The sequence below is a fragment of the Desarmillaria tabescens genome, assembly GCF_030435595.1.
Source record: "Desarmillaria tabescens strain CCBAS 213 chromosome Unknown EV420scaffold_71, whole genome shotgun sequence".
NCBI lineage: Eukaryota > Fungi > Basidiomycota > Agaricomycetes > Agaricales > Physalacriaceae > Desarmillaria > Desarmillaria tabescens.
The window spans coordinates 94,061-116,396 of record NW_026848370.1 but is presented as its reverse complement, the minus strand read 5'-3'; the positions used below and the strand labels follow the sequence as shown (position 1 = coordinate 116,396).

At 48.1% G+C, this 22,336-nt stretch overlaps 7 protein-coding genes across 7 annotated transcripts; 6 read left to right on the top strand and 1 right to left on the bottom strand.

Annotated features, from left to right (window-relative positions):
- Positions 1-2,116: 2,116 nt before the first annotated feature.
- On the top strand, positions 2,117-3,427 carry EV420DRAFT_1485689 (uncharacterized protein; the record flags this gene model as incomplete). The annotated part of the gene is made up of 5 exons (XM_060470276.1): positions 2,117-2,248; positions 2,302-2,438; positions 2,802-2,876; positions 2,924-2,960; positions 3,311-3,427. The coding sequence occupies 5 exons, from the start codon at positions 2,117-2,119 to the stop codon at positions 3,425-3,427; spliced, it is 498 nt and encodes a 165-aa protein (XP_060323914.1).
- Positions 3,428-3,979: 552 nt separating this feature from the next.
- EV420DRAFT_1121755 (uncharacterized protein) lies at positions 3,980-5,176 on the top strand. Its single transcript, XM_060465923.1, has 7 exons — positions 3,980-4,124; positions 4,172-4,327; positions 4,383-4,478; positions 4,529-4,554; positions 4,602-4,697; positions 4,761-4,855; positions 4,914-5,176. Exons 1-7 carry the CDS (start codon positions 4,064-4,066, stop codon positions 4,930-4,932), a joined length of 549 nt encoding a protein of 182 aa, XP_060323913.1. The 5' UTR covers positions 3,980-4,063; the 3' UTR covers positions 4,933-5,176.
- A 2,402-nt stretch (positions 5,177-7,578) lies between these two features.
- EV420DRAFT_1730195 (uncharacterized protein) lies at positions 7,579-8,598 on the bottom strand. The gene is made up of 2 exons (XM_060479904.1): positions 8,566-8,598; positions 7,579-8,509 (listed from the first exon to the last, which is right to left on the bottom strand). The coding sequence occupies exons 1-2, from the start codon at positions 8,578-8,580 to the stop codon at positions 7,820-7,822; spliced, it is 705 nt and encodes a 234-aa protein (XP_060323912.1). The 5' UTR covers positions 8,581-8,598; the 3' UTR covers positions 7,579-7,819.
- A 112-nt stretch (positions 8,599-8,710) lies between these two features.
- Positions 8,711-10,475, top strand: EV420DRAFT_1121578 (uncharacterized protein). The gene is made up of 4 exons (XM_060465922.1): positions 8,711-8,901; positions 8,968-9,293; positions 9,349-10,120; positions 10,172-10,475. Exons 1-4 carry the CDS (start codon positions 8,851-8,853, stop codon positions 10,427-10,429), a joined length of 1,407 nt encoding a protein of 468 aa, XP_060323911.1. The 5' UTR covers positions 8,711-8,850; the 3' UTR covers positions 10,430-10,475.
- A 1,936-nt stretch (positions 10,476-12,411) lies between these two features.
- Positions 12,412-13,982, top strand: EV420DRAFT_1485684 (uncharacterized protein; the record flags this gene model as incomplete). The annotated part of the gene is made up of 7 exons (XM_060470275.1): positions 12,412-12,532; positions 12,616-12,676; positions 12,899-13,007; positions 13,089-13,221; positions 13,283-13,411; positions 13,541-13,765; positions 13,846-13,982. 7 exons carry the CDS (start codon positions 12,412-12,414, stop codon positions 13,980-13,982), a joined length of 915 nt encoding a protein of 304 aa, XP_060323910.1.
- An 18-nt stretch (positions 13,983-14,000) lies between these two features.
- On the top strand, positions 14,001-15,606 carry EV420DRAFT_1121459 (P-loop containing nucleoside triphosphate hydrolase protein). Its single transcript, XM_060465920.1, has 8 exons — positions 14,001-14,297; positions 14,354-14,409; positions 14,467-14,501; positions 14,552-14,586; positions 14,638-14,981; positions 15,031-15,141; positions 15,197-15,265; positions 15,316-15,606. Exons 1-8 carry the CDS (start codon positions 14,083-14,085, stop codon positions 15,423-15,425), a joined length of 975 nt encoding a protein of 324 aa, XP_060323909.1. The 5' UTR covers positions 14,001-14,082; the 3' UTR covers positions 15,426-15,606.
- Positions 15,607-20,345: 4,739 nt separating this feature from the next.
- On the top strand, positions 20,346-22,149 carry EV420DRAFT_1315586 (uncharacterized protein; the record flags this gene model as incomplete). Its single annotated transcript, XM_060468660.1, has 5 exons — positions 20,346-20,707; positions 20,761-21,144; positions 21,194-21,385; positions 21,438-21,795; positions 21,855-22,149. 5 exons carry the CDS (start codon positions 20,346-20,348, stop codon positions 22,077-22,079), a joined length of 1,521 nt encoding a protein of 506 aa, XP_060323908.1. The 3' UTR covers positions 22,080-22,149.
- Positions 22,150-22,336: the final 187 nt, after the last annotated feature.

Below are 22,336 nucleotides of genomic sequence, written 5' to 3'. Positions count from 1 at the left end.
TCACAGGTGAACCTTTCTACCACGTACACAAGATCTTCGCCTGTGCGACCAATACGCCATTTTGTTCGAATCAATTACCACAACGTGTTTCATTACTGCACAGTAGGCGTCATACGAAGCCTCACTGCGGATAACTTTCGGAAGGCGAAATAAGCACCGCGCGTCGTGGTTCTCACGCTGGACATAAGGACCCTTCAGCATATCTCAGCGTGTTCCCTCCAACCGGCACTACCAAATGTCGCTCATTTCGAGAAGTCTTACACGTTGAGGCGCTACTAACGGGACTGGGACTGTGGATGGCAGCACAAACACTTTTCCCCGAACAGACTCCCCGCCGGCAGAGCCAGAGCCGGATAGCACCGCTGTCCCCATCAACCAGACGGAATACGCTGGGAGATGTCGGGAGCTTGTGGAGTTGTATTGAGTTTTATCGCGTTTTTCAACTCTTCAAGCCCTAGGGTTTGCATTCGTTACCTCCTGCCGACATATGCTCGCATACGCATCTGCCACGATGCAGTGCGGATAGGCTGTTCCTGACGTTGCCAAAGATCATAGTTATCGGTGGCTAATCTAGCACGTTGTTCCTTGATTATTGACGCGAAAGCCATACTGATTCATGTCTGTGAACAGCCAGAAAGAGCTCATTGGCAAAAGTCGTCTCCGGACTACGTTTACGACCTTCATTCCCCCGCTAAATTCTCTCATTATCATCTAGATCAATGTCCTCGCCTCGCAACAGTGGGACTTGTACCAGGTGAATGCTTCTCAAAACTTGCTATACTAGTTCGGTGCTCAGCCCTTGATACCGACGAGATTTGTTTCCTTTATCCTTGCTGCTTGCCGAAATCGAGGGTGGCGGGGGAAATGTTGGTACCAAGTACGGTCGTGACGGTCACGATCAGAGACGTGTCGCTGCGAATTGATCGGCGACCTGCTTGATTTGGTACTTCCATCATCAACATCAGCAGCAGCAGCAACCGTCCATTTCTTGCAACGTTATCAAGGACAATTCAAAGCTGGCACTGCGATTAAGTATCTGTTCTCTCCTTGAAGATGATAAACGTTCATTGTTGCGGCTGGCGTTCGACATTTCGGAAAAATGATGCAAAGCACCGGGCTATAGAGAAAGAATACCCCCAAGAGTGATATAAGTGAGCTCCCAGAATGGATTCCCTTTCATGGATCTAGGATTGTGTATTGACAGCGTCCAAGGTTTTCCTAGACTTAAGTGTGGCGAGTATGCTGCGAGCCACCGTTGCGCCATTTCTCGGCATCTGCTCTCAGACTTTATCCTGTAGTCGGCTTCCTCCTTGTGAAATGCTCGTAAATTCCCTATCTGCGGACTTTCGGATGCTGCCTGGGATAGCATGCATTAAGTATGTATGAAGGCGAAGAAGATACTACATGAGTGGATATGCTAGCTTGTGTACGTGTTCACCGTATCTCCAATGCCCAGTTCTAACGGCTGTTTCAGAATCTAGAATGACGTCCTTCTATCTGTTTATGATGTCATCGCAATCGATAAACATCAATTCTATTCAAGGTTGCTCATCCCGGATTAAGTATCGATAACTTGCAGCGATGCGGAGTAAACGCTGTCATGGGTGCGGTATAACCGGAGACCTTTGTACGTCCTTTTTGAACGGCTCAAACACGACAACTAATTCTTCCCCTTGCCAGCCAGCCAGAGTCCCACCTCATTGCGAGAGAAGAAAAGCTATCGACATCACGTATCTGACCTCCACGGCTTAGGTCAATACATGTACGACGACGAGTGACAATTGGCCCGTTTCTCACACGCCATACATTCTCGGACTGAACATCTGTCTATAGACACATGACTCATATATACACCCTTCGATTCAGAATCCGGGGAAATCTGTCTAGAATCGTTGAGATGTCATTAATAACTGTGATGGGTGTCTATGGATGGTCATCGGCACATACTGTGGGCTGGAACTGAAGGTATACTCAACTACATGAGAAAGGTACGCTTTCGGGGTTATTCTGCTTGTTGCTGTTTGACCAATCCGATGCCTAGTCGGAGGCTTTTTCAGCACTTAACGGCCAATATTCCGCAAAGGGCGTGCGATCCGGATACGGCGGACTTGTTTAAATGACATGCCTCGATGAGATGTGTACGGCAGACCTCGGCAAGGTGATTTCGTCAACAAATCGTCAATGTATTAAGCATCCATTATTTCCCCAATTCAAAGGCGAAGCCAATGTGGTCTCGATCACTCCTTTCGTGAGTAACCAAGTTTGACCCCGTCCCATCATTTCACTAAATAATACACGTAGACTGACTTCAATTGGGACGACGGTGATCACCGTCCTTCATCTGTTCAGGCATGCCCTAGCCCTGTCGAAAGTGTACGATCTAGTTGGCTCACCCTTGCTGAGCATCAGTACAATTTGACAATGCACATGGGACATCGGTCTGTAATCGCCATGATAGGCTCCTAAGTTCAATCGGGACAACATCGGGAGCATTCCCTTGACTGCATTTGGTGTTGAGTTTGCTCATGCAAACCGAGAGTCCACCGAATATGCTACCACTGCTAACGAAGAGGAAATTATTGCATGCAGTTCCATCCAGGCTTGTTCAGTGTCTTGGTTATTCAATAATTCTGCTGTATTGACTTTTCATTTCAGTTTCCTGTGCTACTTCATATTCTTGGAGTCAACGGCTCCGACGTCCTAGGACATCTATTTCAAGATGGCCGGCAAAATCTCTAGGAGCAAGCACTTGCCATCATCACGCTAATGTTACCTAGGCACGCCTTATTTATTATTCTTAGACCATCCCTTGGCACTAACAGTAATTTCGACTATGGAGGTCGTGGACCTTCAGATGTGCTCGATCAACCAGAACAGTAAGTTCTCAGATGGCATCCGTATGTTAATTAACATTATATATCAGCACCCACCGTTCTCTTCTTCGGCAGTGGTTTCCCAGAGTAAGCTTGACTATTCAATTCGTGCCATTGATTCTAACGCTTTTTCAAAGTGCTTGGTATCGATCAACAGTAGCAGCAGTAACTTTACCCATTTAGCAGAAGAACCGCCCAAATCTTGGTTAGCAAAACTGTCTAACTATATCCGGATCCTTTCACTCTTCTGTACAACGGACCCATTAAGCCGGCAATCAAAGCGAACTTTCCCCGTTGAGTGGGACCTCGATTGATGTCCAGATCGCCCGCTCCCGGCTGTCTCGCACTATTTTCTACCAGTCCTTCACTTAGGTCAGCGGCGTTTTGAGGCCGGAAGCGGCTTGGTTGTTCATGACGAATTGTATAGTGACCTCTAGACCGGCAAGTCTATCCCGGGGAACTCAGTTCCTGACAATGGCGACCAAAAAGCATTGGAGATCGTGGATGCCCAATGGCGTCGCGACCGTGTTGCATTCATTTGGGATTTAACATGATGAAACGTAGTCTGGGTGGTGCGCTGAATGTTTCCTTTGATTTACACTATTTGATTGCCTTACATGTGTTGTCGACTCTCGGCTCAAGGCTTATGACACCTCTAACTTTCGCATCGTCAACGCCTCAGTTGCGTCTTTACACATTAACGCTCATCTTGCGGTAGTGCTGTATGATTTTGCCAACAAAACGGAAGATGTAATCAATGCCTCGAATTCGATGCTCTGCACAAAATCAACATACAATTAATAATGGTCGTAGTACAATGAAATGGTGTCCTGGATGCCCCTTGGAGCTGTCGGGCTCGTATGACCCTCAAACACGAAGGACCTCTCAGGTGTTTGGAAGGTTCAATTGTCCAGACAACTCCACCACGCGCTCGATACTTAACTTAAGTCACGAGTACTGCTACTCGAGAACTTCATCACACATGTGCTTGCCCGGCATAGATGAAGTGGCGCAGAGTTAATATTTAGCTCTATTCTCAACCACGTCGGTCTCGTCTTTCCGTAGTGTCAGGAACAATCTCGTGGACTGGGGTTGTCTGGAACTCCGGATCCAACTATATAAACCATGGTAAAGGGATTGAAGCTTTCTCATCGAACGAACTCTCCCTCTCTTTCGATATATCAAACACCATGTACTTCTCTCTCGCTTTTATCCTTTCTGGCTTCGCGCTCATCAGCCCTGTCTTGTCAGGTATGTGTTCTGAATTGGCATAACAATTGTGTTAACGCTTCTTGCAGAGATTTGCGAAGGGCAGGTCACTCTCAGCGAGTCTTATATTGGCGTCGACAAGAACGTCAAGGTCGAGACTGTATCATGCCCTGAGGGGACTCTCGCCAGGCGTGGCGACGTAGTATCCCGCCAAGCTTCTGTCACGAATGTTTGTGGAGCGCAGTGTAAGTCTACCTGTATACTCTATATGTGGAAGTTTTGGTTGATGTAGACGACTAGGCAACACATTCTGTTTCACTCCCAGTGGGGGTGGCCCGGATCCCAATGAGTGCCATGTAATTGCTGATGCACTCCGCTATGAAAGTGTAAACACTGGTGCGTGTCTCTTTGATTGAAGGAATTTCTCTGAGTTCACAGTCGAATAGGAAACCTCTTCGATATTGCTAATGGCGTACGCTCGCATTCAATTCTAGATCATAGATCCTAACATATTTCCAGACAACTGGCAACGTTGTCGTCATGATTTATAACAGCTGTGAATCCTTCTTCGCCAATCAAATTAATGGGGTCATGGAGTATTGTCGTGATGATTGGGTATGATGACGGATTTTGGTTTGCCGTGATCTATTAGCTCACTGCTTTCTTTCTCCACTATAGGCATCTGTCATTGACTGGGTGGCTCCGAACTGCCAGTCTACCCAGAATGCACATGGTGGAGACTGCCTCGCCGCCGACGGAACATGGTTTATCCAGTGAGTTTTTCCGTGGCTACTTAAGGTGTTCTTTAACCGAGTGCGAATTCCACTTCAGGGTTCAGCATTCCAGTTAAAACAGTAGGATGAAAGTAACAATACAAGGACAGCGAATTTTATGTGTTAAATGAAAGAATTGCGCGTACTTGGACATACGTAGTACCACTTCGTCTTTCTCGTTACCGATTAACAATCGATATGATTAAACTATATTTCCTTTCCTGCAAAGAAATACAAAGGAGATAAAAGCAAGCTACGGACATTAAAGAAATCGCTACAATGTTCGCTACCCCAGCTGGTCTCATTCCAAGCAAAATTCAGCAAGTTCACCCTTTCTGAAATCCCATACCCCGCAAAATTAAATACAGACACTCTGCAGAGTTCAACAATCTGATCCAACTGGCGTTCTTGACCATTGAACAAACAATCGTCGTCAAATCGAGGTTGTACTAGCGTATATGTCCAACTCTGTAATTTTGTAACAGAGGGTTAGGAGCCACTTTCAAGCCTGGAGCTAGGGTATTCTCTAGGTTCGAAGGGAAGGCCCAGGCTTGTCGCATCAACCTAGATATAGATAGACGGTAGCACTTTGGATGTAGAGGACGCCAGCAGCCTGTACTCGTCATGATGTAGAAGCTGAAAACAAGACCAAGAGATGATTAAGTACCTACGAGGAATTTGCGATGCCGTGGATTGAGTGGTGTCAGCACTAACTTCGGATAGCTTCAGGGATTTTGAGCTGGTTTCGAAGCTTCCGGCCGTCATATACTATTCACAAGAAAGCGATAAGATACTAGTCTTTCTCAGGGTACGAAAGGACTCACTTTAATTCTCCCTCAGCACAGTGCATGAAGGTAAAGGGCTTTAGGACATGGGGAATCTTTACGCATATGAGATATTGGTTCGTCGCCTTCGCTTTGTCAATTTCATCGTTCCATGTGTGCGCTTCAGAGTTTTCGGCCGAGTGACTGTTCTCCCCACCTTGGTTCCGATATTTCTTGGTGGAGATGACTGATATTAGTCGAGGAACTGCTACGTAGTCGAACGTGATAGCGACTGGGGATTTTGTGCTTTCGGGGTGCTGTTAAATATAGGCCGCTTTCATGCTTTTGATGCTATCAATGTTGGCTTCTATTTCCATGCTCGCCAGAGCCACGATAAAGTGACGATCGCGAGGCGCAAGTGTTGGAGGTACACCTTCTGTCGATTACTCATTATATTATTATTAAAGCTCCTCTGTACCCACGAATACTTTACCTTCTCGTGATCATTGAACGTCCAGGCATTGAGCTCGATGCCCAGCTCCAGTGAAAATTTTTGGCATTCACGCGAGCAATAATATTGATGCTTGCATCCGAGGCATACCTTGAGTGTAATTGAATCGCTATTCTGTGTAGTAGAGCACTAGTGCTGAAGGTCAATCGGGATGGACTTAGACTGTGTAAGTGCTATTTGAATATACCTCAACGTTCGAACAGTGCTTGTATGCAATTGGAGAGTCGGCGTAAGATATTCGCATACCCCATTAAGCCTGTACCCTTCGCTCCAGAGCCAAGAAAGCGATCCATGCCTTTCGATCTTCTTGACAATCGTCATATCGTACGAACCATTTCGCGTTTCGGATGCGTACTATGGAATACATGGCCTCATGCAGGACGGATCGATATACAAGGTAGCAGTTAATGGTGTTGTAAAGGTCCACGAGACGTTTCTCGAAGGAGGTCCAGGGAAACGATCGCACGGAAGTTGATAAAGGGAGATATGTGTTGGAGTTTAGGTGGTGGCGACTCGGAAAGAGGACGTGGTTGACTCGAAAGGCAGGTATATTCTGTCGTAGGTACGGAGACAGTGGGTGGTCGGAGTCAAGATACGATCGGTACGAAAATGTCAAAGTAAAGTAAAATGGCAAATAGGTATAAATAAGATGTAGCGTTGAAGCCGTGAAATCAAACCTTCAATAATATGACGTTGCTTTAAGCAAATAATCCAGTGCCTTGTAGTGCAGGGCCTCGGAGACATGTTCGTGAGATCCTTCATTCCAAAAGGTTTCCTGGAAAGCGAAAGCACAGCGTGTCGAGCAAAACATCATAAGGGTGGGGTCGTATTTTGGAAACCGGGAGGCGATACAACCTAGGGCATGGCACACCCAACGCGTACTTCTATGCTTAAGAAAGATACATCGAAAATGATGGGATGACCGCACAACAAAGTGGATGAAAGTGATAGCGTGCATAAATAATATAGACTGGGAGATGTCCTGCAGATGGCTGACAGTGGGAGCGCGGGCACGGCCCGGTTCCTCCGCGATCACGTGTAGCATATCCGTAGTTTCCCGCTTGTCCGTAGTTACTAGCAGTCGTCGGTTGACAACACCAATACCTTGCTTTTGCGGTTGTCGTCTAAGTATTCCCATTTTTCAGTGTTTCTTTGAAACGTATAATCCCGATCCAAGCCTTCCATTATTAAGGTACATTAAGCCTTGAGCTTGAGTACCTAAGTGCGGGACTTCTTAATCTCGCCTTTCTCAAACCCCCCTGCCTTGTCCTGCCTTTCTCTTGTTCTTGGTTGATTGTACAACAGTGCAATCTCGTTTTCAAAAGGTCGTCGGGTGCTTTCTTGAATCTCGTTCCGTACAGTGTCCTGGAGGTCCGGATGGCATTTAGATATGTAGTAGTACAGGTATGGCCGCTGGGTCGCTATGACGAGATTGATTGCAAACTGTGGGTGATGTCAAGTTGCAGTTGAGGGAAAGCTGAGAGAAAGTGCCTCTGCCTTACATTGTGATGTTCGAATATCTGATTGATTTGTTCCATGTCGAGTTCCTGTGCGATGTCTTTCCCGTCGTAGAAAGACATAGCGTGGCCGCTCAGAAGGAAAAAGGAAATATTAGCATCACACGATTGCCACCTCTTAGTCATCACATCGTTATGCACAGCAGAGACCTTGCAAGCAAGGTAATCATCACTAGCGATTCCCCATTCCCTCTCTTGGACCTAGCGATATGGTTCCAACAGCTGTGAACAATGACGCTTTGACATGATCAGGAGGAACCAAGTGGAGGGTCGATGAGATTTTGGTCTGCTGCTCCACAGATTCTAGCACTTGTCTAGCACCCCGCTCATCATCTTGGAAACTCGGAGCTCGAAATGGAAGTTCTGGACATTGGAAAATATGCGAACCCAAATTCGCATCATGCAAGAACAAATTGACGTGTCGAAACACTCTGGAGCGCATACGGGGAGCGTATAAGAGAGTCCCGATGGAGTCCATTACTGCCATTGCAGTGGGAGTTAGGACGTCAAGGAGTTCGGCGTACAATGCGTCGTCATCCCCTGCAACAGTTACAAAATGAGTTTGGAAAAAGGGTTCTGCCCAAATCCAAAGATCAGGCCACATAGACGTGAGGGTAACAGAGTTTCTGTGATAACGCAGCACATCGTGTTCCAATGAGGTATTCAAGGCTGTCAGACTGCGGTGAATTGTTTCGATCTCGTCTTTGCGTGGAGATATGCGGGGGTCCATGTAAGTTGTAGGCAAGGGAACTGAATGAAGGTCACAACGAACTCCTTTGATGATATCTGCGAAGGCCGATTTGGTCTGATATTGGGTTGACAGAGCGGCAAGGCTGTCCAACGACCCTTGTGCCGCTGTATTCTACAGTCGTAATGAGCTTTCCGCTGAAGTAGTTGAAGGATGTAAAATATTTTTGCTATTTCTTTCAGCATTGAAAAAGTGAAATACCTGACAGTAGTAGCCGCGATAATGGTTCGATGGCCGTCCTTTATCAATTTGTTGTGGCCGGCCCGGAATCAATTTTAGTCCATCAATGCCGCGGCATTGCTTCAACAGCACAATCATCACCGAGCGTAGCATCAAGACAGCATAGCCTCAATTCTGTTCTTGTTTATAAGGCAGCCATATCCGTTGCACTCTTGTGCCGTTGACATCGCCATAACGTCGTTCTACCGTCGTGTAACGTGTTTAACCACGAGTATATGATGTTTTCCTCGCTCCCTGTCGAATTGTTATGCAAAATTACCTCTCTGGTATGTACAACGGCATTTGGGAAACACGATACTGAAGGGACCCACTCATCCATTTATCTATTCCAGCCCAGCCTTGAAGAAAAAAAGAATCTGCGCTTGACATCCAGGAAATTCTGCGATCTGGCCACTCCTCTAGTTTTTCAAACGGTCTCTCTCTCTCTGAATGAAGAACGTCGCTACCAGGAATGCATGTCATTTCTTGAGGCACTGGTCTCGCGCGTTTACTTGGCTCGACACATACAAACTCTTCGTATCCATGGGTCGTTCGACCCACCTTACGGAAAAGGTGGATTTTGGTATGAAATAACGAACGGAAGGCAGCGCGCTATTCGTTTAATTGAGAAACGCCTTCTTGGGGGTATACCGTCTCTTGTTTCCTTGCGATCTTTGTAGTAAGCACCGTTACCCTTGCACTCTACGCACTCGCACTAATCTTCGAATCCGTAGTTTCTCTGGCTTTCATCCGGGAGAGCTGGGTCTGGATTCAGTAAATGCCATAATGCTCGCTCTCAGCAATCTTCCACTTCTTTCTGTTCTCAACATCGGTCTTCATCATGGTCAAGCGTCATATCTTGACTTCCATGACCTTGATAACATCAGTTTTAATGGAAAACACGGACTGGACATCATCCCTTCCCTTGTAGCCCGCAGTCCAAATCTTACGCGACTACGTCTGTCATCCCCTCATCAAACGAGAGCTGTACCTGAAGCCGCCCTGGACATCTTCGCCGGCCTTCGTAAAGGAAAGCTCAGCTGCGTAGAGCAGTTAACCTTGGAGGGCGCTCTTACATTGCCCACACATGACGTTCCAATAATTGTACCGCACCTTCGCCGTTTGACTTCCCTCCGGATCCACATCACCGACGTTGCTGAAGAATTTTGGTCCGCTCTTCGGATTGAGATGATCCATCTAGAAGACGTATCTGTGGATATTGTGAATGATGCTCTTCTGGAGTACCTCGGTTCGTACTCTGGGTCCAGAACCATGATGCTTATCACGGAGCAAGAGGTCGATCATGGCTCCCCCGAGTTCTGGCGCAATATCCTTCCCAGACACGCTGATACCCTTGTGGAACTGTACGTTCAACCCAAGTACGCCGGTAGATGGTGTCTTGATACTAGGTCACTTGATGCTATAAGACAGTGCAAGCGTCTTGAGATTCTTCGAGTGAAAGTGGACCAGGAGAAACTGGATGTGAACGATAAAACCAATATAATAGTGAGTCCCAATGTGCGGCTACACGTTTGACTACTAACCTTCACTTTTCAGACTCGAATTCTAGAAGGCCTTTATGAATGGCCTTGTCTCACCAATCTCGAGCTTATTTCCATTCAGACGCCCGTCATCTCTCGTTTACTAAGTAACGATGAATTTGATGCAATTCGGAAGATTGTCGTTGCGTTTCGCTGTACCAATCCCACGGACGGCGCTTTTCGCCTGAAAGTGTCCATCAGCTACGCTGATTATTGTCTATCGAGACGAAAGCTAGACCCTGGAGTATATTCATTCAAGGAGGTTGATATGTAGTTCGACTTCGGGCCTCCTCCCGATGAGGAGGAATGACCTGCTCCTTAGTCGTGGACCGATTATACCTATTCATATGGGTGGTCGTTGTTTATCATGCTATCGTGTATGGAGACTTTGGATAGAAAACCTTTGCTGCGGTAGCCATGAGTATCTCATTCATGTAGAATCGAGCAAGAGACTCAATAAATTTCATCTCAGACGCTCTGGTCTGTCGTTCGAACAGCAGTATTGAACGGATAAACGTTTCTGCTTCCGCGGATGCATTTGGATCCATAGGGGCCCATAAGTGTATACAGCCGTAGTGGCAACGCCGTCATATCAATGATCATGAAAACGAAAACATTTTTTAAACTCGAACACTCGCACAAGAAGGCGTAGGTGCTTTGTATATTTGACATTCTCTTGGAGATCGCCGCTGCGAGCTAACGAGTCGCAGGACTATGCAAGGATTATACTAGACACGAGTTTGTTGGGTAATTGATGAGAGTTTGCTTTCAAGTCGGCAACCGGACCAGTGCGGCGAGAGTCCGCCGCTGCGAAGGAAATCGAATAATAGGTGAAGTGCTGATTGTATTAGTGGAGAAGAAACGCAGGACCAAACAAATATTAGGAAACGTGAGGATCCGAGGAGCTGGTGATGCTCTCAAACATGCCCAACTATTGAAACGAATGAATGCCTCGGTGGACAGCGTTCTCTTCCGCTTTTTCGACATTGAACGAGTTTTCGTCTCGGTCCTTCACGGCGGAAATCACCAAGTAGACATGTATATGTATGAGATCTGTCTACGCATCAGATAAGAGAAGGAAGAGAACGCACAGATTATATAATTACATCCCCATACGGACGGTTGAAGTAGAGTAGCGAACTAGAGGAGATCAGCGAGATGCGTTAAGGAAGGAAAAGAGACTTACACGCTACCAGAACTGCCTCGCTTTGACCATGTCTATAACCAGTTTCCAGGGAAGGCACTCGGCCTTCTTCCTTGAGATAACGAAAGGCAGCCGGTTGAAAATGGTGTTGAGGCAGACTGGCGTGCATACCAGCCGTGTCCTTGTTTTCTTGGTGAGGGCCATTTTTCATCGCAGCGATTGGAGAGATGAGAATGTGAATGTATGAAGAAGGCGCCGCCGCTTACTGGTCTTCCACTTCAGGCTAGAGACTTGGCTCTCCACGGTTTCTTCCTCGTGCGCTGATATTTCGGCTTTTGTTTCTCGTTTTAGTACAGGTTCGGGAAGGCACGGAGAAGGGCGAAGATCAGCTGTAGGATAGAGATCTCTGTCAAGTGGCGAGTAGTCGTACAGTTTGCGGACTGTGATGGTAGTGGTAAGGAAAGGAAAGGCAGCTGACTGCCTTGTTGAAGTTGGAAATCCCAATGCCGTTTGACAACGCGTCAACTCCTCTCCCATGAGCCCACCTTGTTGATGTTGTGATTGGAAATTAAATTAAGACTGGATTCTTTTCCAAACAGTCGAACGCACTGGGATTTCATCGATCAAGACATCCACGATTCCGTACCCTGATAGCGAATAAATGCTGTATACTTGGTTACTTGACAGGAATTTTGAACACATAGATATGGCGATGTCGATGTCTAGGAGCCCTAGGGATGGCGTTGAGCAACGTCGCACACACAATGATAGAGCCAAAGAACGTACCTTGAGAAATCAAAGCATTTTTCGCGGCAACGAGAGTCCTTGAAACTTCACAAAGTTTCTTCAGCGCTATTTTACTTCTCTTGCGAGCTACCCACGCGAGTAATGTGGGTGCAAAGGGAGCAGAACCTGGGCATGCTATAATTAGCGACGGCGAGCGCAACCATGAAGTCCAAAACGTACCTGCGCCTCATAGTTTTCTCTCTAGGATCTCGAACAATATATTTTCCACCATCCTGCGGTCATCCAGTATCATTGTCGCGTGAGTTCGTCACATCGTAGTCGTCGTCGGCGGGTTCGTGACCAGCTAAGTTCTAGAAGTTGCATATATGCCAAGTGTCTCCCCGCAAGACCTTTGGCCGTCTACTAGAATGCATCATCCTGAAGGTGACGCGGCGAGCTGGATGAAATACGAACATATTGACATTGGCGTTGGTGGGGCTGATGGTGGTACGAAGCAGAAAAGGAAATCGACTGAATTTCAAAATCGTACCTGCCTCCCGCTCTCATGTTTGTTTGTCGTCGCTTCCTAGACCCACACAAAAGTGATTGGGTAATATATGCACAACTACTGAAAAACACTAGAAGTCCTGAGTACGTGTCGTTATCCTTTGTTGAGCAAGGTCTAACGCGTCGTCACGCCTTTTTTTCTTACCTGGGATCTTCACTGTCTTATCCAAGAAAAATATCACTGCTTTCCAGTGAACATCAAGCGAGAAGGGACTCCTTCAATACTCTGCGCCATTATCTATCGCCAGCCCGAGTAAAAATTTCGTTGATGCCCTAGAAAGCTTACCCGATCTTGGTTTGTCTCAGATCGACCCAGCCAGTGGATCAAAAATCAAAACTAATACGGATAGTGGGGGACCCACCGGAGCGAGCAAACAAAGAAGACGATTCTAGGGGAGGCGGGAATCTGCTCGGCGTGTGTTTGTTCGTGCTTGGCGAATGAATTTGGCGGGGCCTCGTGTATAGTCAATATATGCTCGCTAACGCTCGCAACCAGATCGAGGTCATAATATTCAAGCATAAATACGTGTTCGGACCTCCAAGCGTGCCTCGTAGTGTACTTCGTTCGCCTTCGGAACACGGCGGGTTCCCTCCTTTGAGGGAGGCACCAGTTCCCGTGCACGGCTATGGTGCGCCGACGCTGGCTGTCGGTTAGCTAGCTGTAGCCTCGAGCTGGTGGTTTACGATGAGACATCCTTCCGGCTTCGTGGGCAAAGTCGTCTACCCTTGACGCATGGGTGTGTGCGCTTGGTAGCGAACAACAGATTTTTGGACTAAATTGCAACGAGGTAATTTCTCCTCAGCCGCTAGGCGTTGCGTGTGAGTAAGAGACTTCACATATTATTCATGCTCTCTAGCTTGTCTTCCAGTAGTGCTTGACGGACTCCTTGGAGGCGCGTGGACGTATTAATTTGACATTCTCGTTGCTAACTTTACGTTTTAAATTAGCAACCAACTTGAACGTGATCGAGTGCTGTCCCCCCCTCGAGCAATACTCACAATTGTATTTTGGCTCAATACTCAGCGAGAGCTATCGCAGTCGATTCGATTTACCTGCAGCACGCATAGAAGCCTTGTTAAGGTTAGGCTTTCTGTTCATGGTGTCCGGTGCATTTTCTTCTCCAATGATTCCAAAACAAATCAGATTCAACGCCTGGCTTGCTGGTCTTGATGGTATTTGCTTTTCAGTTCTGCTAAGGCCTTTCTTCTCGCTGTCTGTAATGACAGTATCGCTTATCGTGTTGTTTTCACAGGTGAACCCTTCTACCACGTACACAACGTCTTCGCCTGTGCGACCAACACGCCATCTTGTCCAAATCAAGTGACCGATGAACCGCAACGCATGTCATTACTGCACGGTAGGCACTATACCATGCCTCATTACGGCTAACTTTATGAAGGCAAATAAGCGCCGCACATCGTGGTCGTCACGCTGGACATAAGAACCTTTCAGCACGCCTCAGCTTGTTCCCTCCAACCACCACTACAATATGTCGCTCTTTTCGAGACGTCCTACACGTCGAGGCACCACTAACGGGACCAGCGCTGTGAATAGCAGCACAAACACTCTTGTGGGTACTCCCCGAACAAACTCCCCACCGCCAGAGCCAGAGCCGGATAGCACTGCTGTCCCCATCAACCAGACGGAATACGCTAGGAGATGTCGGGAGGTTATGGAGTTGTATCGCGCTCTTCAAGCCCTAGGGTTCGTATTCGCTACTTCCTTTCGACATGCTTACATACGCATCTGCCGCGATGCAGTGCGGATAGGCTGTTCCCGACGTTGCCAAAGATCATAGTTATCGGTGGCCAATCTAGCACGTTGTTCCTTGTTTATCGATACGAAAGCCATACTGATTCATGTTTGTGAACAGCTGGAAAGAGCTCGCTGGTAGAAGCCGTCTCCGGGGTACGCTTACGTCTTTCACTAGTCTGATACATTCTCTCATTATCATCCAGATCAATGTTCCCCGAGACAGTGGGACCTGTACCAGGTATATAAATACCACTCAAGCTTTTCTTGGGTGATCTCACTCCTTTGCAAGGTGTCCCATGGAATGCACGATGCTCAGTTCATCCTCCACCTGGTCGTGCACGATATACCTCAACTTGAAGTACGCGGCAGACGGTAGCGAACTCGTCATCCCAAAGAAGGTAAAATTTGGGTCAGTTATTACGAACAAGGATACGGTCGAACTCTGGATCAGGCGAGCACAAGCTGCAATACTCTGCCGTCATCGTCCCAAGGAGGATTTTATCAACATGAGCACTGAGGACCTACGCAATCTTGCTACAATCGACTTACAGATGCTGCCATTTTCGAAGAATATCATCCAGGTGGAATTGAGAGATCCAGCCTTGACGGATTTGTCTTTCGTGGATCTGCCAGGTAAGACGCTCGTATTACTGCATTCTTATACTAATTGTTGTTTTCTCAGGGATCATACACAATGCTGAAGAAGAGACTATCCAGCTCGTTCACGACTTGGTAGTTTCCTATATCGAAGAATCGGAGAACACAATTGTCCTCATAACTATTCCGATGTCCGGTCAGTTCTCTTTTCTCGAAACCAGATGAATCTTCCTCACGCTTTCATCTATAAGATGATATTGAAATGCAAGCAGCGGTGAAACTCGCAAAGGCTCGTGATCCCGACGGTGATCGCACGATTGGTATGGATGTTCGTCCCTCTGCCTCTATAACCGGCGCTAATTGTTACTAGGAGTGTTGACCAAACCGGACATGCTTACAGTAGGCGCCTCTGGTGCGCGTCAAAAGTGGAGAGAGATCATTTTGGGGCAAGATCAGAATCTTGCTCCTTCGGATGGCTAGCGATTAGGCTCGAGGGGGAGTGTTGAGCATGGCGAGCGTTAACTGCAAGCCACGGACTATATTTAGATTACCGGTACATACCTGATTAGTCTATTTTTTTCATCGCGGCATCTCAGCGTTCAACCAACGTCTTCACGCTGAGATGTACGTGTATACTCATTATATTTCTATTATACTATTGCTAATCGTACCTATAGATATACTTGATACTCATACATATCTTATAGGTACAGTACAGCGTTCAACCAACGTCTTCACGCTGAGATATATACTTGATACTCATACATATCTTATAGAATCTTTTTCCCTCTCGCAACCGTGCCTTCCCTTCGCGTACACCCCGGTCCACTGCTCAAGAGGTTATGGGCCCCGGCGATATGAATACCACCTCCACAGTGAAGCTTCTCAACCTGCCCCGGCTCAAAGATGACGGGAGCAATTGGATCCTCTACAAAGAGCGAATACCCAACGCGGCAACCTCAAAGGGACTAAAACGTCACCTCACTGGAACCGCAAAGAAGCCAGCTGAACTCACTGAAAGGAATGGGGACTATTACAAGCCGGGAGAACTTGCACCACTGTCCGACGATGAGCTCGAAAAACACCTAAAGCTCCAGGACGAGTACGACCAGAAGGAGGCCTCGATGCGAGAGATCTTTTACGAGACAGTCTCAAACTCTACGTTCATGCAAATAAAGAACCAACCGAGCGCAGCACATGTATGGGCTGCACTCGTAGCCATCTTTGAGACAAAAGGGGACCTCGTACAGCAAGATCTCCTCTCACAGTTGCAAAACACACGATGCCCAGAGGATGGTGACATTCGCGCACACCTCTCAAACATGCAACGCATGGGCGAGGAACTCGCCGGCATGGGCACTGTCATCACCGATCAGTCATTCTGCACGTACATTCGACAATCTCTTCCCCCCAGTTACCGCCCAGTCCTGAAAACGCTCAGCGTAGCAGCTAAGCTAACAAGCAAACCCATAACAAGCGCCGTGCTCATCCAAGAAGTCTTGGAAGCCGCCGACGAGATGAAGGTTGAAAAGAATATCGACGAAGGAGTACAGAACTCCGCTCTCGCAGCAAGCGCTAGGGCTGCAAAGGACAAGGGAAAGGGAAAGAAGAAGGGAAAGGAATCAAAAGAGAAGAAAAAGAAGCACTGCACGAACTGTGGCATGGACAACCACGTCTTCGATGACTGCTTCCGTGAGGGAGGAGGCAAAGAGGGCCAAGCACCTTGGGACTTGAAGAAGAAGAAAGACGGCGACTCGGCCAATGTTGCAGGCCAGTCCTCAAGCTCTGAAGTCAAAAGCTATGGCTTCGCTACAATAATTGATGACGAGAACGTGGAGCTTAGCGCCACGTCTGACTGTCAAGCCCAGGCTGAAGCATTAGCTGCCTCAGGCATACGCTACGATGGTGAACTCGTTGACATGGGAGCTAGCCGCCACTTCTCACCTGCCCGAAGTAAAATGATCAACTTCGTGGATATCAAGCCAACACCCATCCGCACCGCTGATGGACATTCATTCAATGCTATCGGCAGAGGAGACTACATCACATACCTGCCAATGGGCCATGGCAAACCAGCGACCAAGGTCACCCTCTACAACATGTACTACTCCCCGCACCTAGTGTTTACGTTAATATCAGTCAGCTGTCTTGATATAGCAGGCTATTCACTCACAGTTGAAGACGGAAACTGTTATATCAAAACCCCGAAACCCGACAGACACGTCATCGGGATCATGCCCAAAATCAATGGACTCTACCGCGTACAAGGCTCCACCAACCATCACCATAGCAAATCCCCCACAGCAGCTGCCGCTACCCCTCAAATCAGTATCTCGCAGTTCCACCGCATGACAGGACACGCAAGCCATGAAGCCCTGAAGCAGAGCATACGTAACGGGGAGATTATCGCCCCCAACGTTGACCTAAACTCCGAACCGGAGTTCTGCTCAGCATGCGTGCAAGCTAAAGCTGCGACGAAACCTTTCCCGAAGCATAGTGACAATGAGTCAGCCAAGAAATATGGCGACAAGGTCACAGGAGATGTATGGGGACCAGCTGAAGTCAAGTCTCTTGGCGGTTCAAAGTATTTCGCACTATTCAAAGATGTCGCAACGAGGGAGCGCTTACCATACTTCATGAAGAAGAAATCGGAGACATTGCGCTGCTACAAGGAGCATGAGGCTTGGATGAAAGCCCAACATGGAGTAGACATCGTGAAGATATTCGGGTGCGACCGTGGAGGAGAGTTTACAAGTGAGGAGTTCAAACGACACCTTAAATCTGCAGGGACAATACGTCACCTCAACGTCCATGACTCGCCATCCTCAAATGGAATGACGGAACGAGAAATGCGCACCGTGCTTGAAGGCGCCCGAGCCATGATAATTGCAGCCAGGCTGCCCAACTATCTGTGGGCCGAAGCCGTAGCCTACCACTGCTGGCTGAGAAACCGGCTCCACCACAGCGCTCTCGCTGACGAAAAGACAACCCCACATGAAAAGGCTACACAAAAGAAGCCCGACATGTCCAATCTGCACGAATTCGGGTGCACCGTGTGGGTGAAGCAACTCGGACGGGGGAAACTACAGCCTCGTGCTGATCCTGGCCGATTTGTAGGCGTTGACGAAGAGTCAAAGGGTATCCGGGTCTATTGGCCTGGAAAACATCATGTCAGTGTTGAGAGAAACATCTACTTCAATAAAGATGAAGACCTGAGCAAAGAAACCATTAAAATTGAGGGGGAGTACAAAACAATTGTCAATCCCGACGGATTCCATGCTACAAACGACACTCGTGACAGCCCAAAAGAGACCAAAAACAAGGGAGACAAACCTGCCACACCCCCTACAGACACTCAAGACACTCCAGAAAACCCGCCATCACCACTAACACCTCTATCAACCCCACCATCAAGCCCAAATCTCGCACCACACCAACGAAGGGTCCAAATTGAGGACGTTCCTGATGAAAATGACCCCCCAGCCCGACCCCAACGAGGCTCACACAAGCCAGAGGGTTTCTACAACATCAACCGAATATCGAAGGCTGCTGGTGTCACTGCATGTGTCCTTGAAGACGACGGGAGCCTTGAACCAGGTGGAATGGACTATGATACGAGCGAGGAAGAGTGGTTTGCTAACCTAGTTGAGTCAGCACTAGCCACAACTAACGGAGAGCCGGATTCCATACAGGAGGCACTGAAGGGACCGCAAAAACGGGAATGGAAGGACGCCGTCGAGAGGGAGCTAAGCCAAGTTGAAGGCTTACGTACGTACGACATAATCCCCACTCCACCCGGGGCCAACGTCGCTAAAAACAGATATACGTTTCGTATCAAGACGGATGATCAAGGCCGTATCGTACGATACAAGGCCCGGCTGGTCCTAAAGGGGTTCTCCCAATTTTACGGCGTTAATTTTCACGAAACATTCGCTCCGACAGTCCGCCTAACTACCCTACGTGCATTACTATCCGTAGCTGCTCAGAAGGACGCCGAAATACACCAAGCAGACATCAAAAATGCCTACCTCCAAGCTGACCTCCACGAAACCTTGTATATGGAGTTACCGCCAATGTACAAGGACTTTAGGGAAATCCCCAACAGACTCAAAGGGAAGAAGCTATGCTGTAAACTGCATAAGCCATTGTATGGAAGCAAGCAGGGTGCACACGAGTGGTACCAGAAGCTGAGACGAGTATTCCTTGCTCTCGGATACTCCATATGCCAGGCTGATGAAGCAGTGTTCTACAAATTCAGCAAAGACAAGTACACCATCGTCGCTGCCGCTACAGACGACTTCACCATCATTGCCGACTCCAATGACGCAATGAACCTCATCAAGAAGCAGCTCAGAGAGCACTTCGAGATGACTGACCTTGGCGAGATTAAATGGCTGCTCGGTATTAGCGTACACCGCAACCGCGAGGCCAGGACCATCACCCTAGGCCAACAGGCATATGTCGACAGCATCGTCGAATGGGCTGGCCAAAGCGAAGCTAGAGCAGTCGTCACACCAATGGAACCAGGAATCGATTTGAGTTACGACTCACCCTCCGTATCCACCACTGTGCTCCCCAAGGCCCAGCATTCCCAATACCGTGAGGCCATCGGACGTCTCATGTACGCATCTCTTGCAACTCGACCCGATATCTCCTACGCGGTGTCAACACTATCCCGTTACATGCAGGAGCCAAGAACCTCTCACTGGCACGCAGTTTTACGAGTCTTCAAATACCTAAAGGGAACTCGAGACTATAGCCTCACCCTAGGAGGAAAGAGCACGCACATTACAGGCTATTCCGACGCAGACTGGGCTCAGCAGATGCACAGGCACTCGATTTCAGGGTATGCCTTCTTTGTAGGGAACGGAATCGTATCCTGGAGCTCCAAGAAACAGCCTATCATCACCCTCTCCAGCACCGAGGCTGAATACGTTGCCCTGACGCACGCATCGAAGGAGCTGATATGGCTCCGCAAACTCTTCAAGGAACTCATCCACCCAATCACCACCCCAACGACGTTATTCTGCGACAATCAAGGGGCAATCACACTCTCAAAAGACTCCACGTACCATGCACGAACGAAGCACATCGATGTGCAGTTCCATTTCATTAGGCAAACAGTCTCCAGGTCACAGAGTTCCATCAAGTACTGCCCAACGGACGACATGATTGCGGATGCGTTCACCAAGTCCTTGAAACGTGTCAAACTCGCCCGATTTCGTGCGCTGATGGGTCTTGCTCCTTCGGATGGCTAGCGATTAGGCTCGAGGGGGAGTGTTGAGCATGGCGAGCGTTAACTGCAAGCCATGGACTATATTTAGATTACCGGTACATACCTGATTAGTCTATTTTTTTCATCGCGGCATCTCAGCGTTCAACCAACGTCTTCACGCTGAGATGTACGTGTATACTCATTATATTTCTATTATACTATTGCTAATCGTACCTATAGATATACTTGATACTCATACATATCTTATAGAATCTTTTTCCCTCTCGCAACCGTGCCTTCCCTTCGCGTACACCCCGGTCCACTGCTCAAGACAGAAGCACAAGCTCAAGCACGGCTACTACTGCGTTCGCCTCCCCGACGACGACGAACGAAGGAGCAAGATTTCCCAAGAAGAATCCCAAGCGAGGGCGAAACGATATTTCGAGGAAAACTCCCCTTGGAAGGAGTATCCCGACAGTAGTCGTTTTGGTGTACCAGCGCTAGTGTACGATATCAGTCGTCTGTTGGTCGCGCTAATCGAGAATTAGTATGTGCCGTATTCTTTCTCTGTGCCTGGGCTCATTGTTACTTGTGGTACAGTATACCGACCCTGAAACAAAGTGTTGATGATCTCCTTGCTAGCGACAGAGCAGAGTACAACGCCCTTCCTCCACTCCCGCCTACCGACGAGGCATGGTCCCAGATCGTTATCCTCATCCATCAGTTCTGCATTGACATGAAAGCAGCCGTCGAAGGCAAAGAAGAACACAAGAGTCTCGTACAGCGCAACCGCGCTAGGTACGAGCAGTTCAAGCGCGACATCCTCCGGACATGCCCGGACTTCCGGCCGTTCGAGGATAAGACCCGGTATCGGGATCCGTGTATCCGTGATGAAGAGTTCGAGGGGAAGGATAACCCATACGTTCATATGGCCGCGTCCGAGGACATAATGGATATCAAGGACGTGAGGGGAGAAATTGAGAAGTGAGTGCTTATCCTTCCAGGTTCTACCGTGCTGAGTTCGCCTGTGTAGCTGTACTTCATGGGAACTTCCTGGCGAAGTTCCGCTGGAAACAACGCGTAAACTCATTGAGCTCTTTACGAAGAAGTGGTCCAATCCATCTGTGCAATGCTTCGACGCCGTGTACGATACGTCGTCGGCATACATCCAGAAGTTGGTTACGCAACGTTTCGGACAGTTCAAGCCTCTGGAGACGCGCATCAGGTTCGTTACTTGTGTCTTTCACTGCTTTGTCTGAAGCCTTATGTCTTCCCAGTGCACTTGTGCGAGCTCAGATGGAGATCTGCAAGGATGAGGCTCTCGTCATAATCGGCAAAGCTGTGAAGTTGGAGACGTCTCCCGTGTATACCCAAGTACCGCATTACTCAATGGAGCGCTCCAAATGGTTCAGGAGATTTCATAGGGTTTATGTGAATCCTAGCGGCTATCATATACCCCTACCAAGTCCTGACCTTCGCCCTGGCCGCCGTGGTGGTAGACGTTATAGTTACAGCCGAAGCCCGTCCCCGCCTCCGCCTCCGCCTCCGCCTCCTCCAGCTCGCGAAACAACAGAAGACGAAGAAGCACTGCTCGTGATGGCCAAGGTCCGAGCTTACTTTGAGATGGCGTACAAGGTCCGTCTTTTGCTCAGTTAATCATTTCTTCTGTACCCGACCTACTACTCGTTATCTAGAGATTCGTTGACAATATCCCGCTCACTATCGAGCATGAGCTACATCAGACTCTTCTGCCTCGCCTGTCTGAGAGCCTTATCAAAGATATAGGAGGGCCGGATGCCAGTGAGAGGGCTAAGGAACTACTTAGAGAAGATCCGGCGATCGCGTCGAGGAGGAATGTCTTGAAAGATAGAATTACGAGATTGGAGGAGATACGGAACAAGCTTTATGCTTTTAAATGATCTTTTATGTGTACATCCAAGCGTTTCAAGTACTTGAAGAATGTATTATCTCTTGTAGTCTGAAAGAGCCTTGAGTTAAAGTACTAGCACGGACGGGACACCGGCCCGGGAAGATTATCTCAGCAACTGGTTTGTAAGCCCGATCGATCACAAGTCCCCCGCCTCCATCCCCTCTTCCAAGCTTCAAAATGCTCATTTCCCAGCACTTTGGACTCATTTTAATAAGGAAATAGGACCTAAAGAAGGTAAAAAGATGC